General features: G+C 37.4%; 1 protein-coding gene across 3 annotated transcripts in view; it reads left to right on the top strand.

The window, feature by feature from the left end:
• The first annotated feature begins 13,157 nt into the window (after positions 1-13,157).
• Positions 13,158-18,979, top strand: part of nr4a3 (nuclear receptor subfamily 4, group A, member 3) — a 30,340-nt gene continuing 24,518 nt past the window's right edge. The window contains exons 1-3 of one of the 3 annotated variants that reach the window (XM_053228004.1): positions 13,158-13,533; positions 17,370-17,522; positions 18,420-18,501. In XM_053228004.1, the coding sequence (XP_053083979.1) occupies positions 18,438-18,501 (64 nt within the window). In that variant the 5' untranslated portion in view covers positions 13,158-13,533; positions 17,370-17,522; positions 18,420-18,437. Of the gene's footprint in view, positions 13,534-17,366; positions 17,523-18,419; positions 18,502-18,979 lie in introns of all 3 variants that reach the window. The other 2 variants (XM_026924343.3, XM_053228005.1) reach the window with 2 other exon arrangements.

Here is an 18,979-nt window from a genome sequence, read left to right as displayed (position 1 = left end):
AAAGACAGGATGACTTGCGATCAGTGGAATTAAATGTGTATTTATCACACATTGCTTTGATTTCCTATCAGCTTTTCATTTTTCATGATGGTTGTATAAATGATTACATGATCAAAACCATTTACTTCCTGCTTGCACTTTAGAAAGAACACGTCTGGGTGAGAATTCTATTAAAGGAAGTAAATAAAACGTGTTATAACCCGGATATACCTACCATAATTGTAATATTTATTGATATGTTATAAACATTGTCCTCCCACATTATATCATGCTCGTGGGCGACATAAACATATCAACAATCACAAGTGTGAGCACACTGGCTCATTGTCAGTACATAATCCCAACTACCAGTTGTGGTCTTTCGAATAGTTGGACATCTCAAGGGTGAGCTATTTCAGACAGAAAAACGACTCAAAGGAGGGTGAGGTCAGAAGGTGTTGCTTAATTCTCTATAACTACATACTACAGCCTAATGTAATTCAAATCACAGGTTTATATTAATGCACTCATTCTCAATACATTATCTTTTTTTATAGTAACAACTCATTCACTGGGACTTGGATAAATGGATCCTCCACATAAGCTAAGACTAATAAAAAACACACTTTAAAAATGTTGTTATTTACCAATAGCAGTGTAATTGTTGGTATGGTGAGGTTTTCTGTAATTAGGCCTTCATTTTTTGGACACGAGTCTCCAGTGATTGTGAATGATTGTGTATAGCAGCTATAACGTAAGTGATTTTACATTTACATTTATGGCATTTGGCAGACGCCCTTATCCAGAGCGACTTACAATTATCGCATTTATACAACTGAGCAGTTGAGGGTTAAGGGCCTTGCTCAGGGAGTCCAACGTCTTAACCACTGAGCTACCACTTCAGTGATAACAGGAAATAACTTGTCTCATGGATGTTCTACAACATTAAACATAACTGTAAATGGATAAAAATTTATGATGTGTCATTCTTGAATAAAAAAAATTCAAATCTTTAACAAATTGCTGTGGTATAAGATGAATAAAACATTTCAGGATATGATGTTATTGGAAAATAATCAACTTTGGGGTAGTAATAGTAACTCCGCTTTACATTGGGCAACATCGCACCACCCTGTCATTGATTCTTTTCCTATAACAGCATACCTTTTTGTGTTTTATTCCTTACTTACGTGCCCTATGATACCTTTACTTCATCTTTAAGTGAGGTTATAAGAAACTGATCTTATACATTAACATTATTATAACATGTTATGTTATTGGTTCACAAATTTTTTACTGACACTGACACTGAGACCTCACTAAACTTCACACTAACACGTTAACCATTAATCGAAGCCACAGGAAAGAATGACAACATCGAACGGTACATGAGAAAGCAGGAACTGTAGATTAAATCTCTCATAAGCACAGAGATACACACATACACACACTTAATATAAGACTTAATATACAAACTATCTCTCAATCTTTATTTCAAAAAAAAAAAAATTAGGCCATATCCCATTTGTGTCTTTCACCCCTCTGCGGAAACACGCAACTTATGAATCATCCTATGAGAACCATTCTGAGAAGGAAAATTGTCAGGCATTATTGGTTGAATACAAAAGACCACGCATTTTATACAAATGAAAAGAAAATGCATTCCAGATATATTCACAAATAACCATGGGGGCTAAACAGAGTAAGAAACGCGCCTACATGAAACCCACAAGTCAAAAAGGCGTAAAAGTACTACGCTTCCTTCAGAAAATTTCAGAAAAGCAATTCAGGAATAAATTTAACCACGGTGATATAAATATTCTGAGGATCTGTATGGAAATTGCAGAAAGAAGATGAAAGAAGGCAAAAATGTTATAGTGTCACCAGGAGTTTCTTATGTTTTACTGTAGTTTAAGCACAAAACAAATACTAAATACCTATTTTTTTGTCATTTGTATTACAGTTTTTGTATTACATTATCTCATAGATTCTATTCAGATGCTAGATTAAACATTTATTAAAGGCATTGGATTATAAACCAATTAAGCCTATAGATAAAAGACCATTAAACAGCGCCATTATCGAATAGACCGTAGGCACAAGGCTGCATTCTGAGTGCAGCATGTAATATAGTGTCGATATTCAGTTTAACAGCATGATTGCGAGTGCGATATTGCTTTTATACAACAGTTTATAAATCAGAAATTAATAAAGAGTAACTGACAGACTTTCAGACACAAAATGGAAGAAACCAAACTCACTGATATCCCGTCGGCTCGCTGGCTAGCAACTCACAATGATTTGTACATTCATGTGAAAGGTACATCTGGTGAAACCAGCCTTCTTTCCTTCTTTTTCATTTTCATCTGACAAGATTTCATATTTTACGTCAAAAGTTATCTTTCTGAATAATGTATTGTTTGCCATATCCACTGATATCCCTAACTCTACTGTAGTAACATGTATGATTATGATATTATGATTGGAATTTTACAAGGCAAACACAGACGAGTGGAGTGATACAAACAATGAATCCTCCCAGTGCGGTTATACTAAATATAAGCATTCTTGGAATGCTGCTCATCCAATCAAATTAGCGGACCAGAAATAAATGTAATAAAAAAAAAAATTGATATTGCAATCCTTTTTGACCCTTTCTGAGATATTGCAATATTGCTTTATAACTTTTTTTGATTTGATGTTTTGTACTGAATCTTTAAAATGTTAACCTGTTAGGTTCAAATGTTATGTTCAAATTTTTTGTTCGATGTTCAAAATGTATTTTTGTAGACATACAGTAAAAGTCCAGTTTCACCTCACACTTTTTAAAATTGCAACACTGGCAGTTTTGTACTAAATCTGCATATCATGATCATAGGAATGTCTTCAAGTCTTTATATATATATATATATATATATATATATATATATATATATATATATATTGTTTTGTCAAATTCAATATGTTTGGCAACTAATTAATCAAGATCCAGACCTTTTGAAATAAACATAATGTTTATTCACTCACATATACCAATTCCTTATTTAGATTTTTTTATTCAGAGAATGTTTTTTTAGAGCTTGCTGAAGTATGGGTTACTGAAGGAGAAAAAATGAACGAATGAGGTTAATGTAACCTGAAAAACCAGAAGTCTCCAGAGGCCTTCATTATACTTAAGCTATTCTGAGAGAGTTTGTAAGAGTAGCCTTGTGGTGCTGGATGTGAGTGTGCGTGAGTGATATACTCTGGGGAATCCCTTTTTCAAGAGCAGGGTTATCAACTGAGTCATCTGTAAACTGAGGGGGTGAAGGTATTTACTCCTTTTCTGAGTAGAAGAATGTATTTCATCTCGTGTGTATCTTGTGTATGTATCTTTTTTATATCTCTGTATTTATATGTATTAAAATGTGCTAAAATGTTCCTGGGATAGGCTCGGGAGCCAATGTGACCCTGACTCGGATGAAGAAAAGAAGCTAATGAAGATGAACGAATGAATGTGTGTCAGTGTGTTGCATTTCTTCTGAATATAATCCTCTCAATGACCAGGGTTCCTGTTTTTATATAATACAATTTTAAAAACACTAATAATAATAATAATAATAATAATAATAATAATATCAACTGTGAAGTAAAATAAATAAGTAAATAAATAAACAAAAGGTAGTCAAATAGAATAGTAAAATAGACAAATAATATTAATGAAATAAATAACAGTAGTGCCAGAAAGAAGAATCTAAGATATAACTACAGTATATAACATTATTATTATTATTATTATTATTATTATTATTATTATTATATAATCTATTATATCTAAATATATAATATAAATATCTATATCATTGTATATTTATATTTAAATATAAAAATAAATAAATCTATTAATTGCTATTTATTTAATTATTATAAAATACATAATAAATATTATGTAAAATTTATTTTTAAAAAGGGCAATAATAATATAAAATAAATACTGTATATAAATACATAGAAAGTAACATGCCATGAAAAGTAAGTCAAAAGATAAAAGCAAAAAATATGTTGATTGCTGCTTTTTTTTAATCAGTGATAAATGGAGGTAAATGTTTCATGGTAATTTTTGGTGCATAAAAAACAAAAGGCTGCTTCGCCACTCAGGTTTCATATTTGGAATATGGACAATATGATTAACACTAGATGATCTTAAGACACGATTTGGAAAATAGTTTATCAGGCATTCTGAAGTATGAAGGTGCTGTACTATTAAGAGATTTATAAACTAGTAATAAATTTTTTAGTATTATAAGCAAACAAGCAGCCAAATGAAGTCATGCTGAAACTGGTCTAATATGTCCTAATACATATTAATATGCTGCCTCCTGCATTTTTTGCACAAGCTGTAGTTTGTTTGCTTTAACTGTAGGAAGTCCTGTGAGTAATGCATTACAATAGTCTAAGCAAGAAACCTCAGCAGTGGAACGTGTTTCGACGTGCCTTTCATTTTCTAGTCAAGACCCTTCCAGCAATGTTGCATCATCAACTTGGCATTATGCAAAATGTCATAACTGCTTAACCATAGAACACACAAAAGCAGCTTGATCACTTTCGGGAAATGGGCATGGCTAATACACTGGCATGAAGTCTGGTGAGGGATTACAGCCAGTGATGGGAACTCCACCATGCAGTTCTGCACGCATCACCAAGTGTGTCTGTACATGTGTAATGCCCATCTGAAAGGTCACGTAACATTTTGCCTTATCATTTAGAAATGATGAGCAATAGCCCATCCCTTTCGTGAGAGCGTGTGTATGTGTATACATATGAGCGTGAACCCAAGCTGTAAATGTCAGGATTCTGATTCACTCAATCGGGTTAACTGTATTTTTCTCCCACACGATACCTACCTCTACTTTTTTTCTTCTCACTCTGTCCACTCAACAGCATGGCACATGCATCACCATCCATTAGTCCAATTATTACCAAATGACAAAAAAGGGATTACTCAAACACTCGTGAACAGACCTTTCAATTTTAAGATTAATGACTCAGAAATATATTGCAAAATCTGAGTGAGAAAAAGAAGATGTTCTTAGAATTAAGTGTTCTTAATTTCCTGTAGAAAGAAAATTGCACATATGGGCCTTTCTTGAAGAAAACAGGTAATTGTAAACGTTCACATTTTCAATGATCTTCAAAGAATTTTCATGTTTTCAGTAAATGTTCACATTTTCAAATATACAGTAAATAGGAAAAATAAATAATACAGGGAAATGTGCACAAGTCTTCGCCCTATGTAAAGAAATGCTATGAAGCAAAGATTCCTTCCAAAAAATGAAATTGAAATGTTTCTACTTAAAAACATCTACTACAAAGAGTTGTAGAAACCTAAACTAAACAAAGTCAGTATTTGCTGTGACAATCTTTTGTCTTTAAAATGCATCAGTACAGAGTGTCCCAAAAGTCTCCATACATATGGGAAATTACCACTTTTTAGCAAAATGTCTTCCAAAATTTTTCATACTTAGTTTATATTATTTTTTTCAGATAGTCTTTGAGACTTTTTGACAAAATAAGAACGTATTGAAATCATTCTCATGGCTGGATTGGGAAGTCGTTGCAAGGTTGCGATGGAATTTAACAGGAAACATGGCAAGCACATCACACACAACGCTGTTGCCCAACTTATTAACAAATTCAAAAAAACAGGAAGTGTTATAGACCAATCGAGAAGTGGAAGTCCACGAACATCCACTGACGAAGGTCCAACCAACGTGGTGCTGGTAAACATAGTCCCCTATATATGGAGACTTTAGGGACACCCTGTAGTTTCAGGTATACTTCATACGATTTTCTGAGAACAGTGTCTGGTTTTTCTAAGCATCTTTTCTGAACATCTGACCCAGATCTTCTGGAGACTTTGATTGTCACACTTGCTTCCGTTTTTTTTCCGTCAAGTAATCCCTGACAGCTGGTAATTCATTTTTTGTCTGAAAAGTGGTCTATTACTTAATATTTTTCTTTCTGTACTGACATAGAAAAGTTTTCTGTAACATTTAATTTTTGTTGGAAAATGTGATTCATGTTTGGAAATCAATTTTTCTACTGACCCAATAATGGAGAAAATAAACTTCTAAGACAAAATTTGTATTAACAAATTAGTGTGACTAAGACTTTTGCATAGTGCTGTAGTTCTAATTTTTATTTAGTAACAAAAAGAGCCTAACTGATTGGTCACTCGAATTGAATGGGTTTAAAATTATGCTAAAACACTACTGTGTTTCTTCATTTCCTAATTGAAAGCTCAATAACTTAAAATAATCTTTCGAATCTACATTTCAACAATGTAACCCAAGAAAAATGTAAGGAAATAAAGCTCTGATGACTTTTATTAAAAAATTTTATTAAATGTGCTTTTCCATATTCACCTAATGTCCCTAATGTTTGCATTGTGAGACTATAACCCTGAAATTATTCTGAGCTGCAATCATAAGGAGATCTGTAATTTTTTTACACTACAAAAATAGGCAAAAAATATAAAAGTAATAAAAAGTAAAAGTCAGGCAAATAATAAAAGCTAGTGAAAAGCTAAAGAAGAAATATGTTTTTATTAGAGATAGATGGAGCTTGACGAATGTTGAATGGTTTAAAATTACTTCAATCATTCTAATTATAAACCTGAAATTATGAATTATGGATTATAAACCTGACATTAATCTGAGCTGCAATCATAAAGAGGTCTCTCTTTTTTCTACACCGGCTACAAAATCTTGGAGAATCCTTGTCCTGCTTTTGGGTGGGAAGGATGGCATACTCTTGCTCTATTGTCAGTCACAGTGATGCTAGCCAGTCGCGGGCATCTGTGAGCTCGTGTATGTGGAAGAGGGCAGATAGCATTTTCTTCTGAGTGTGTTACACTGCCCTGTGATGCAGCAGGAGCAGCAGTTCGAAAAGACTGGCTTCCTGTATCTCGGAGGAAGCATATGTTAATCTTTACTCTCACTGGTTGGTAGATGTCATATGATAAAGGAGAACTGGTTGGTCAGTGAGAATTGACAGAGAAAAAAATTCAAAGAAAAAAGAGATCACTTGTCCTGGAAGACTGATAAAAATACAATTATTGATGCCTTCATATTTACGTAATGCTGCTTTTTACATGTATTACTTCAGCCTTAATAGATCTGCAAATGTATGTACATTGTTCACTCACTTTAATTAGTAGACACTCATTAAATATTGTGTGAAAAACATCCCCTTTTTTCCTCGCAGGAGTTCACTGGTTTACAGGACGCTCTGCTAATCCATTCATTTCCTCTGTGAACTTTTCTTGAAACCAAGCTGGGGCCAAAGTACTGGGGGTCACAATTCAGTTTGTTGAATTGCAAGACGCTTTGTCTCATTTTTCCTCCTTATTATTCCACATTATCTGATAGGGGGCTATCATTTGATATCATCATCCATTCCTACTGTGCAGCAATGGAAAGGAAGCCTTTGTGTGTTACATAACGTAGTCAAACACCATCCAATATGTAACATTATCCAATTTTCATTTCATTTTCATTTGCATACAACGTGTGCCGATGTGAGTCATGAGTGGCAGCGAAAGCCATAAATGTCTTGCATACTTTAGCTGTGAACACCTGCTGAGCAATCAGTAATACTACACTGGAAGTCTTAAAACACTTACTGAAATAAAGCCAGCCGCCTACGAGGTTCACAGACAGATGCTTTCTTCCACCTCTGCATGTACCTTTATCTTCAAAGAAAGGGACTACACTGTAAATATGGGTGTGAAAAAAATATGACTGGGGCTTTTCTTTCTTTTGAAGGAGACACTGAGTTTAAAGGAGGACACAAACAAGTATTTCTGCTTCCAGATACATCTGTCAGTTAGACTATAATTGACAGATTGCTGACATGCCATTTCATGTACTTCAATTCTCAGTAATAATCTGGAAATCCAGACGTGATTGAAAAGTTTTAAAAGTGTACTTTGGCCAAACCATTTGCCGCTGTGTAACACTAAAAAAAAAAGTTATTTTGAGATCCATATTTGGCAAGCTATCATTTATTGTTACTGCGTTTGATCTCAAATTTCCATGAAAATATTTGGGCTAAACTGATCAGGCAAGTCTTGGTTTAAAAATATTAAAATATCAATCATAAAATCAACAATTTGTATACTAGGGTGGAAATATTATATGAATTATTCCTATTGTAGTTGCCCTATTAGAAAAAGTGACAGGTCCAAGACATCAGAAGGTTTAGCAAATATTCTGGATAAAAACATACACCATGTGATTTTTTTTTTTTTTAAATGCAGCAATACATTAATAATGATTCTGAATGCAATATAGGCTGGATTGAACCAAACAAACTGGTCAAGCTGGGAATAAAAAATAATGTAAAACATTATGTGACACCCAAATTAAGCATGTGTAGTAATTTCAATGACACACATACTGTACATACAAAGAGTGGGAAGATATGATGGCTTGCATTCTCTCATACAAATACCACATACTCAATTTCCACATTCATTACTGGTACCTTTTCCAAAGCAGTGGCTGCTTGTGGTTTTGCACAACATACAAGAACACACTACAGGGACATTTCATTGACCTTCTGAATCAACACTATGATACAATTAGCACATCTCAACAAGCAACCTTCGGCTTTAGAGAATATCGTTGCACTTGAACTCTGCATTAAATGCAACAATTAAACATATTAAAATTAAATTAGCGAGCATTATTAAAAGCGGTAAAGTGTTGCAGCCTCACAGCTCAGGCTACTGTCTGCAGAGTTTCACATGTTCTCCCCATCTCTATGTGGGTTTCCTCCGGTTTTTCCTGTCCCCTCCTACATCCCCAAAACCTGCCGTTAAGTGGATTGGCTATGCTAAATTGCCCCTAGGTGTGCATGGTGCCTGATGATGGACTGGCATTCCATTTGGTGTGTATTCCTGTGTAACACCCACTCTTCCTGCAACTCTGGTGATTAATGAAGATGTATATTAAAGATGAGTAAGAAAATGCTGTCACTGCTCTTTGGTTAGTAGATTGTATTTTTCCTTATGGTTAGATAGTGTTGATGTTGCAACATCACATGCAGCACAGGTATCGAGTAAGCATTAGTAAATCACTCCTGAAGAGTGAGCATAGTGAGCACCACTGATGAGTCAGCATAGTAAATGTCATTCTGCCATTCAGACACTCATCTACAACTCTCAGATATACAGGACTGCCACTGCCAGGAAACGTAGGAGTTGAAGTTCATTTTATTTGACATAACCACTAAGGCGTGATTCCAATCATTCTGTTACAAATGTGGCAGACTGACATTATTGTTTGGTGAAAAAAAACAGGTTTGTGGACACCATTAGCAAATCTAAATCTCATGTGCTAAGCAAAGTCTCTTTGTTGTCATTTAAAATTTAGCTGAAATGACAGAATACTTGATTTAGCAAAGATTTTAGTTGAGTTTGTACTTTCCTCTGACTGCCAGCCAATAAACAGCACTATATAATCTTTGATGGCAGGAGGACTAGCAGGAGGTTTGGGCCCTACAGTTCCTGCCCTCTACATCCAACGTCAACTAGGATAAATTCTACTTCAGCAAGGGTTCCTAAGAGATCTATCTAACTGTGGAATATGCCTAGAATCAAGTATGTTGATCAACAACAAACACTATTTAAAAAAAACAGCTTCCTTTAATAGTTAAACCATTCCCAGTTTCCTAAAGCGGTTCCCCTTTCTGAAAGGAAAACCCTTTGCATAGGGCCTCCGGGGTTCTCCCATTGATACCATAAAGATTGAATTTTTTTTATACAAGTCAGTAGATTTTGTCCCAAGAATTATGCACGGTGGCCCCGATGTCAGTGACAATATGCTTTTTGACATAGCCTTGTCTTGCAAGTCCAGATCATTTCCTTCACCTGGGAGCAGTTTTATTGGGGTCATTTCATGACTGGGCGTCGGATGTGTTTGAGAAAGTGAAATAGGCCCCAAAACCAAACACCCTTCAACCCTGTCAAGTTTATTTCAAGCATACATGTCATTTTCAGTCATTCAGATCATTCTGAAACACCTCATTGTTGTGACTGAAGTGAAGTAGTCACCTTGACGTGGCCCCAGACACAACACTCTAATATTGAGCTGCTATTGAAGACCACGAGGTGTCAAGATGTCTAATCTAGTAGTGCTTTCACATATGCAGTGTTTAGAATGGAACCTTTCAAATCCCTTGAATCCTGAGTTGAGCCAACTGGAGGAAGTGAAGCGCACCTCCAAAGCACAGGGAGAACATGCAAGCCCCGGAGGCAGGAATCAACCCCCTGACCCCAAAGGTGCGAGTCAAACGTACTAAGCCACCGTGCCACAGTGGTTAATTTTTTTGATTTTTGGTATTTTATATGATCATTTATTCAGTGGGTGACATGGTGGCACAGCAGGTAGAGTTGCCACCTGACATTTCCAGGGTCACCGGTTCAATCTTGAGCTCGGGTTACTGTTTGTGAGAGGTTTTGCATGCTCTCCCCCCTGGGAATCCTCTGAGTTCTCTGGTTTCCTTCTACAATAAACTGCCCCTAGGTGTGAATGTGCATGTGCACGATGTCCTGCAATGGACTGGCTTCCCATCCAGGGTTCAACATGAAACCAAACCAAATGAACCCAAAGTATCAATTTTGCAAACAGGGTAATAGTAATCAGTGTGAACGTGCATTCAAACCCCACAGGACAGGAAGATCTTCACTTTACTGCTTATTTCATATTCTTGTAAATGAAATATGCTTTTTGTAACAGTGTCTCACGTCACACCTTTGATCCAAATGACCTCAGCCTGCCTGATGCGTGAAGAAGATGGTGAGTTTAGAAAGACAGAGGTCATGGAAAGGGGAATCCCCCGGCTCGTGCTCAGCGACCCAGCTTACAACAGCTAATGAAAGTGAGCTTGCCTCTGCGCATGCGGAAGCGCGCGCGCTGAAGTTTTCCCCTCAGCCTCACAGCACACTCCACAACTGCTAACCCTCGACCAGAAGACTTAAATCTATCGTTTGTACATTTTATACAGGCTTTAGATAGTATAGTAAAGATAGTGTAAGTGTCTTGCTGCCAATTTCGAGGGACCTGAAGAGGTTTTAAGCGTCGAATGGTTACCGGAGTTTCACTTTTCCTGTCAACGGCGCGTGCAGACTTTAACCTGAGGCACGACATTCGTTTCCTTTTGAACAGTTTCATCAAAAAAAATTAATCCTCTTTATATTTATTGCTATAACCATAAATATAGTTTTAGTCACAGAAACAGCGACTACTCGAAACTGGGTGTCACTGGGTGTAACTGTGCTTCGCGTTCATTTCATTTTTCGTGAATAATGGCGGTGTTTTACAGCCACACCACCAGTTTGTCACTTTAGAAAGCTTATTTCTAAAGTCAGGAAGTAAAACAATCGCTTTACAAAGAACTAACGAACACAAATTAATCTCTAAAAACCATAAAGCGTGTTACCAAACTGCGCTCATGGAGCTGAAGAAGTAACCCATGAGCTAGCTACAATCTCCCGTTACAATACGGCGGTGTCATGAGGTTGTTCCCTGGCAAGAAGAAACGGGGACACGCTTCCGCTAAAAATACCTGTCTACGACTATATTTGGATTGGCTGGAACACAATCAAATTTCTAAAATAAACGGACCCGCCCCGGTACAATGAATGAAGGATCAGCTATCTCACACCGCCGGGCCGCCCGCTGCTATATTTAGCAACAGCGCTTGCGTCAATCACGCGCCTCAGTGCGTCAGCCCTCTCCCCGCCTCCAGGAGATGGTCATTGGCCAGAATTAGAACGCGGCCAAGAAATTACGCGTCCTGTGATTGGCTAGCGCTGGTTCAGTGTGAGCCTGTTAACGCTGGCCAGATTTTAATGTTTCACTTAGTGAGAACGCCGCTGCGCTTTTTCACAACTCGAACCCATCAATTGCTGACTGATTAAACGTCTTAAAACTGAAGTATTTGTACAAAAACACAAGCCAATTACAAAACAAATGGACACAAATAAATAAAGATAAAGATTTTACAGTCTTAAATTGAAAAGCATTGCTTGACCATTGTAAATTATAATAGCCTACTGGAAATATTATCAGCATTCGCTGTGCCATTTTGTCATTAGACTTGCATTTGATTTGTTTGATTATGATTAATATGGTCATAACTGAGCCTTTGTGATTGAAATCAAAGTGAAGGTATTTTTTTAAATTATATTATTAATTAAATTTGGATAGACTGGTCTGCATACAGTAACCTTTTCCATGTACGCTATCTCACTGGATACCAAGGATGCTTTTCTCCGGTGATGTACTGAATCATAAACTATTATAAAATGAATTTCAAATATATAACTCCAAAATTATTTACAAGCTTCCCAATATTCTCTGTAACAGCAGCCATTGTAACGCTTAATAAGCAAGACGCCATCTCGTTTAGAAGAAACGAGAATGGGTTAGTGGTTAACACTGTAGCCTCACACCTCCAGGGTTGGGGGTTGGAGTCCCGCCCCCTGGAAGAACATGCAAACTCCACCCATCCTGTATGTGTGCGTGGAGTTTGCATGTTCTTCCAGTGCTCTGGGGGTTTCCTCCGGGTACTCCGGTTTCCTCCCCCAGTCCGAAGACATGCACTGTAGGCTGATCGGCATTTCCAAAGTGAGCGTGTGTGTGATTGTGCCCTGCGATGGCTTGATACCAAATCCAGGGTGTCCTCCACCTTGTGCCTCCATGTTCCCCTTGCAACCCTGTGTATGATAAGTGGTAAAAAAAAATGGATGGATGGAGAATGGGTTGTATTTGAAAGATTATCATTGAAACTTTAAGTCAGTCATCCATGTAGTTTAGCAAATCCCTTTGCTGCTCATGACACCCAGACACACATGCAGTAGGTATTAGGATTTTAAAACACACCCTCCCGCGCTGTTTCAATCAAAGTTGTTCGTAGAGTCAGAAAACCAACGTACTTCTCCCACCCCTCTCTCTGTCTCTCTCACTCGCGCTCTCTCTCTCTGGCATGGAGCATATGTGTATACTGTACCGTACCAGCGAGCTGACCGTGGGTGCGCTACAGTGCAGGCTCGACGTCACCTCTCCCATGGCGTCACATTGACGTAGCGCATACCAGGCTGCCTATGTAGAAGGCAGACGCGCATAAATGTGCTATTAGACTTTCTCTCTCGCTCAGCGCGACACATAAACAAAGGCACATTGCAACTTCATCCCAGCGCGTCTCTTCTCTCTCTCTTTTCCGTAGCCACTTCATGCCGAGCCGGTTACACTGGAGCTGAGCGGAGCTGAGCGGAGCACGGAGTACTTTTTATCCCTCTCTTATTTTAAAAGAGAAATTAAAAAAGACATATATTACCTACATATCTTTTTTTTTTTTTTTTGATGAAACCTGATCACCTTTTGCGACCATAAGATTTACTTCATTCATCTGAATTTGAACATTTTTTGCAAATTTCTGTTGGATATGCACAGGGAATTATTAGGGGTCTAAAAACATATGTAAAGACGGAACCGTCACAGCAAACAAGTAAGTGAACATATTTTCTTTTCTTTTTTTTTTTTTTTTGGAAATTTCTCATAACACAACACTTTGTTAGGTTGTTAGGTTGTGAAATGTATACTTTTAATCTCTAACTTCAGATCATTCTTCTTCTTTTTTGCCTTTTCTTGACACTGTTAAGAAGTTGGGATAAAAAAAAAAGTTTGCGGTAATGTGCGGTAACCTGTTGAGCGCACTTAGGAAAAAAAAGAAAAGAAAAAGAAAGAAAAGAGGCATGTCTCAGGCGGTATGTCTCCTCTCCTGACGGATGGATGGCTCTGAATCCCCGATTTAATTTGCGAAAGGTCGTCATATTATCGCTGGTTGTCATGGAAATGGGATGCCGCTTGTTTTTTTTTTTTTCACCCCGGTGTAGCCTACCCCGCGGAACGCTCGCGCTCTCACACCGGGAACAAGAGGCGTGCACTCCGGCTCCAGCCTCAAAGCCACTTTTACACTCATGCTAGGGCTTGCTTGCTCGCTTGCTTGCTTTCTGATCGTGCTTACACTTCTCACTCTCTTTTTTGTTGATGTTTTGCCTTGTTTCATTTCCTTTCCTTTATTTTATTATTTTTTTTAAATTTATTTATTTATTTTCATTATCATATTTCCTCTCTCCGGTCCAATGCTGGAGAAGGCTCGCGCGCGAGCCCTCGGCGCGCGCACAGACTATCCCATAGACAAGAAAAGTGGCTAAATGTTTAGTCTGTTTCTCTCTTTTTTTATTTTAACCAGAGGCATACTCGTTGCATACATTGCTCTATTCACTTGACTGACTTTTGCCACTCCATGGTGTGTCGCGTGGCTGATTTTTTTGTACAGTGTCATATTGCACACATGATACTATAATGAAAGTGCGTGGTCAGAATAGAATAATAGAAAACGATGGAAAATGTCGTGCAAACTTTCATGCATATTTCATCAATCTCTATCTTTCATTAACAGAAAACTATTGCATTTGACAACCGATAATCACGCCCCCTCTTTATGAACACACACACACTCGCGCGCGCGCGCGCACGCACGCACACACACACACACACACACACACAGAAAAAATGAAGGAACTTTAAGTGCAGTTAGGGTTATGTTTTAGAAACTGTTTGCATTCCTGTTTCTAAAACCCTTTGCAGCAATAAGGTTTCTGTAGGGTCCAGATTTGTTAAGGGATATTCCAGGATCTTCTTTTTTTTTTTTTTTTTTGTTTTTTTAGGATTTTTTTTTTTAGGATTCCTACATGCTAAATGACATCCAGTGATCAAGTATAAAGTTTCAGCAATGCAAACTCTAGGCTAATCTCTACCCGGTTAATGAAGGCCAGAGTTGCTTGGAGAGATGTGCAAAGTGTCTTGTCTTTCTTTTTTTGTGCCTCTAGCTTGTCTCTTCTTTCACTGTCGACTCCCGTTCCCTCAGCTAATTTACTGTACTTGTGTTATTTTTTTTTTCATTCCTTTGTCAGTTCTCTGTCCTTTTACTCGTCTGTTTGCTGGAAGCCTCTCTCCAGCGCGCTTATTGAGCGAGGAGGCGAGCGCGTGCTTAAGGGCTCTCATGCGGTTCTCTAGGTTACCGGGGGCGCGAGCAGACCAGGGGCTTTACACACACACACACACACACACACACACACACGATTGCAACCTGCTAGTATCTTACCTAAGCATCCTATGCGCGTGAGCTCTGAAAACAAGAGAGCCACACATGCAAGAATTACACTACTTAAAAAAAGGTACTACTGGCGTGCTCAATTTTCAGTAAATAGCCACCACTCTCAGAAAAAAGGTACCTTTTCTTCTCTCTGGGGTGGTTCCATCAAGTGCACACCTTTTGTACCTTTAGTCTGTATCTTGTACCTAAAAGTGCAAGCTTCATTCTTTAAAAAAATCCAATTAAATCATATTTAAAGGTACAAAAGAAAAAAATCCAGGGAAAAGATGCAAGATGCAAAGGTACAACAGATAATGGTAGCACCTCAACAACAGGGAAAGGTAGAGTTTACTAGGCTACTCTTATTCTCAGTGTTTGTTTTTATTCTTCCTTCAATTAGACTAGCATTAAAAGCTCTTCAGCTGGTATTGTTAGGCAATCTTAAAAGGTTTTATGTAGAACTGTATACAGTGTTTCCCTTACAGTGATTCTTACAATTAAAAGTCATTTCTGAGTCCAAGCCTCCCTTAAGTGTCCAAAGAACCACTTTTCATGGATTCAGTGTAGTCTAGATGTAAGACTTTTAAGCTTTATGATGGACCTTGTACCTTGTATCTTGTTTACCAAAGTACTCAGACACTATACTAGCTCTGAGAATATGATCATAACTAAAATTTACAGTAGAAAGTTGCAATGTGATTCATCAAAACCAAGATGTGCAATTCTTTTTTTATATATTATTTTCTTGGTGTAGAAACAGAACAAGATCAGGGATAAAGTATTGCCGAAAATATACTGTTGTAACTATTCCATCAGAAATAAAAGGTCTGATGAAGATGTTGGTAAGAGGAGACAGGTTCGTGTTTGTGCATTGTGTGCGTCAGGGAGGGGGCGCTAAGTCTCTTTCACATTGCAGATCTGCACGCGCCGATTTCACTCCTCTGAGCTGCGCACAGTAAACACAGCACTATGTCCAGGTGGATAACTTGTATGTTCACGACTTACAAGTAGTCGTTTGGTCGCATAGAACAACAACAATTTAAAAAAAAAAAATCCGTGCACAGAAGCAAGTTAGACTGTAGATATCAGACTAATCAGCTGTGGCGCGAGCTCACCTGAGCACAACATGCAAAGAATTAGTTACTGGGTTGATGTTTTCCAAAAAAAAATTAGTGCGAGGTCATTATTTTTATTATTATTATTGCTGTTGATGTTGTTGTTTTTTTTTGTTTTTGTTTGCATGTTTTTTGTTTTGTTTTGTTTTGTTTGCATTGTTTTTTTCCTACTTTTAAAATTTATCAACGGGCACTGATATTTGAGTTTAGCCTTGCTTTGCATCATTGTTTACAGGTTTACAGTGCTTGGACACAGAGTTTGTTTTTAGTCCTAATGCACTTAAAAAAGTTAATGAAAGATTTTGTTATGATTGTCTCATTTTCATGAACGATATCTCTGAAGTACTTGAACTTGAGGGCTAAAAGAACCCTAAATCTTAAAGTTTTCCAGTTCTTGTATATATATATATATATATATATATATATATATATATATATATATATATATATATATATATATACACACCACACACATATATATGAGAGATATGTATAGATGTATTTGTAGATGTATGTATGTATATATATATATATATATATATATATATATATATGTATATATATATATATATATATATATATATATATATATATATATATATATAATATGACTTGCATTCAGATCAAATCTCAGCAATACTGATTGTGAAACGCAGGCACGCGCATATTCAGAATTTTTTTGGTTTTGTTTTTTTGCATATTCACATTCTCAATATATTGCTATAATCCTTTTCCGTTCCTCTTTTCACAAGTTCGCATTTACTCATAATGTAAGAACAGTTTAACCAGGCCAGCGTGCTGCACTCGTGCACAACGTTTGTGGCTTTTGCGCAGTCATAGCACGTTTTTAAATCGGAGTGTAGTAGTGGCTGCATAATCTCCAACCTTACATGCACTCTGTCTGACTCCTGACTTGGGTGGCAGGAGGGATCATGGCTGTATTTGTGCATTTAGCCTACATCTGGGATCAAAAGATAAAAAAACGACAGTGTATGCACGAGTGTGCACGTGTGTATGCTGACTATGGGGACTGATGCGCTGAGCTTGCTCTCCTCTTTCTTTCAGCAGACCCCGGTTCGGAAGAGCGACTGCAGCCGAGCTCTGAGTCCCGGCTCCCGGATACGTGCATCGTCGCGCGAGCTGCTACAGCGCCGAACCCCCGCCGCGCGCCACCTCCGCCCTCCAAACCCAGCACGATTCAGCGAGCAAAAGGTCAACCAGGTAGCGCGAGCCTAATTTCCTTTCAGCTATTTTTCATGTGTACTTTTCCGCTCCACGTTGTTTTTTCCCCCCCCCCAAGATAGATAGATAGATAGATAGATAAGCACTTTATTTAGGAGAAATAATCTTGTTGCACCAGCCACATAGTGCACAAATAAAGAGTAGGACTCCATGCAAAAGTAGCAACTAAATTAATATATAATTATATAACTAAGATATATTGCACAGTTTGCAAAGATTGCGTTCTAACTGTAATATATGATTTATTGCACACTAAAAATGTCCACCTTTAAAATGTCCTCCTTATGAACAGGATTTGATGTTTCGTTTGGAACTAGTGACTAGTGACTGACTTTTCAGGTTACAGGTTTACGTTAGTGGGGATTCGGGTGTCTGCTTACTCCAATTTCTTTGGCTGGTTCATAGCAGAATAAATCCAAACACCGTTTTAGTGCAATTTCGTTGCTGATTCTTGAACTTGGTGAGTTTAAGTTCTTGTGGATGCTTTGACCTGGACCTTGTTGGTGCGCGTAAAAATACTCCAGAATGCTTTGATGGTGTGCGTAAAAGCGCAGGAGCAGCACTCCGACTAGGTGCATCTTTCATTGTTCAGAAAAATGATTCTTTTGAAAACAAAAATGAAACCTAAATCCACAGAGATCTACGCCGGATGCTACATATATCTAACCACAGGTGTGGCAGTGCTGAAAGGGTGCAAATGTACGGAATGAGGGTGATTTGCTCAATTGTACAACAACAGCAACAACATTGCTATATTAAATGCAATATTAAAAATCTTCTTTGTTGTTTGATAGTACTGTGCTATTTTTTTTATTATATTAGTGTGTGTGTGTGTGTGTGTATAATTGTGTGTGTGTGTTGATGTTTTGCCGTTAGATCGATGGCCTTGTGACAATGAGCAGGAGGTCACAGTCTTTGGAACAGCTCCGTTTTGTCCATCTAAAATGCTCTCCTCGAGGTTAGACACCCTCTTGTCTTTAAGCCACTCTCAGTAAGCCTGTGTGTAACACTGTCTGGGGCTTGAACTCACTCACACACTCACACACACCGGCCTGGTTGTGTGCGCTTGGACTGAAGATGCGTTCTCGTTCTGACTCAGTGTTTGTGTGGATTTCAGTGTACTATGCTGTGATGGAGTTTACATTTTAACCATTAAGAGAGAGAATAAAGAGGCTGACAGTAGAGGCTGGTTTCAGAGTTGGCACAAAGTGCTTCAATTAAACATCAAATAAACTTTTATTCTCCATTTTTACGCATGCCCTGAACAAAGAGCTCATGTGTAATAAATTCAGTTTAATATAATAAATTACATTTAATACATGCAATTTAAAAAAAAACATTATTTTGTTATTATTGTTTTTGGACCTCAGCTGGGTAGATTTGTGCCTTAATGAAAATCTGATGCAGAGGAAGTAGTAAAATAATTGTTTGGTCTA

The sequence above is a fragment of the Pangasianodon hypophthalmus genome, chromosome 22 (genome assembly GCF_027358585.1).
Source record: "Pangasianodon hypophthalmus isolate fPanHyp1 chromosome 22, fPanHyp1.pri, whole genome shotgun sequence".
NCBI lineage: Eukaryota > Metazoa > Chordata > Actinopteri > Siluriformes > Pangasiidae > Pangasianodon > Pangasianodon hypophthalmus.
Note: the sequence above shows the minus strand (reverse complement) of the source record. Positions and strands in the feature narration are given on the sequence as shown.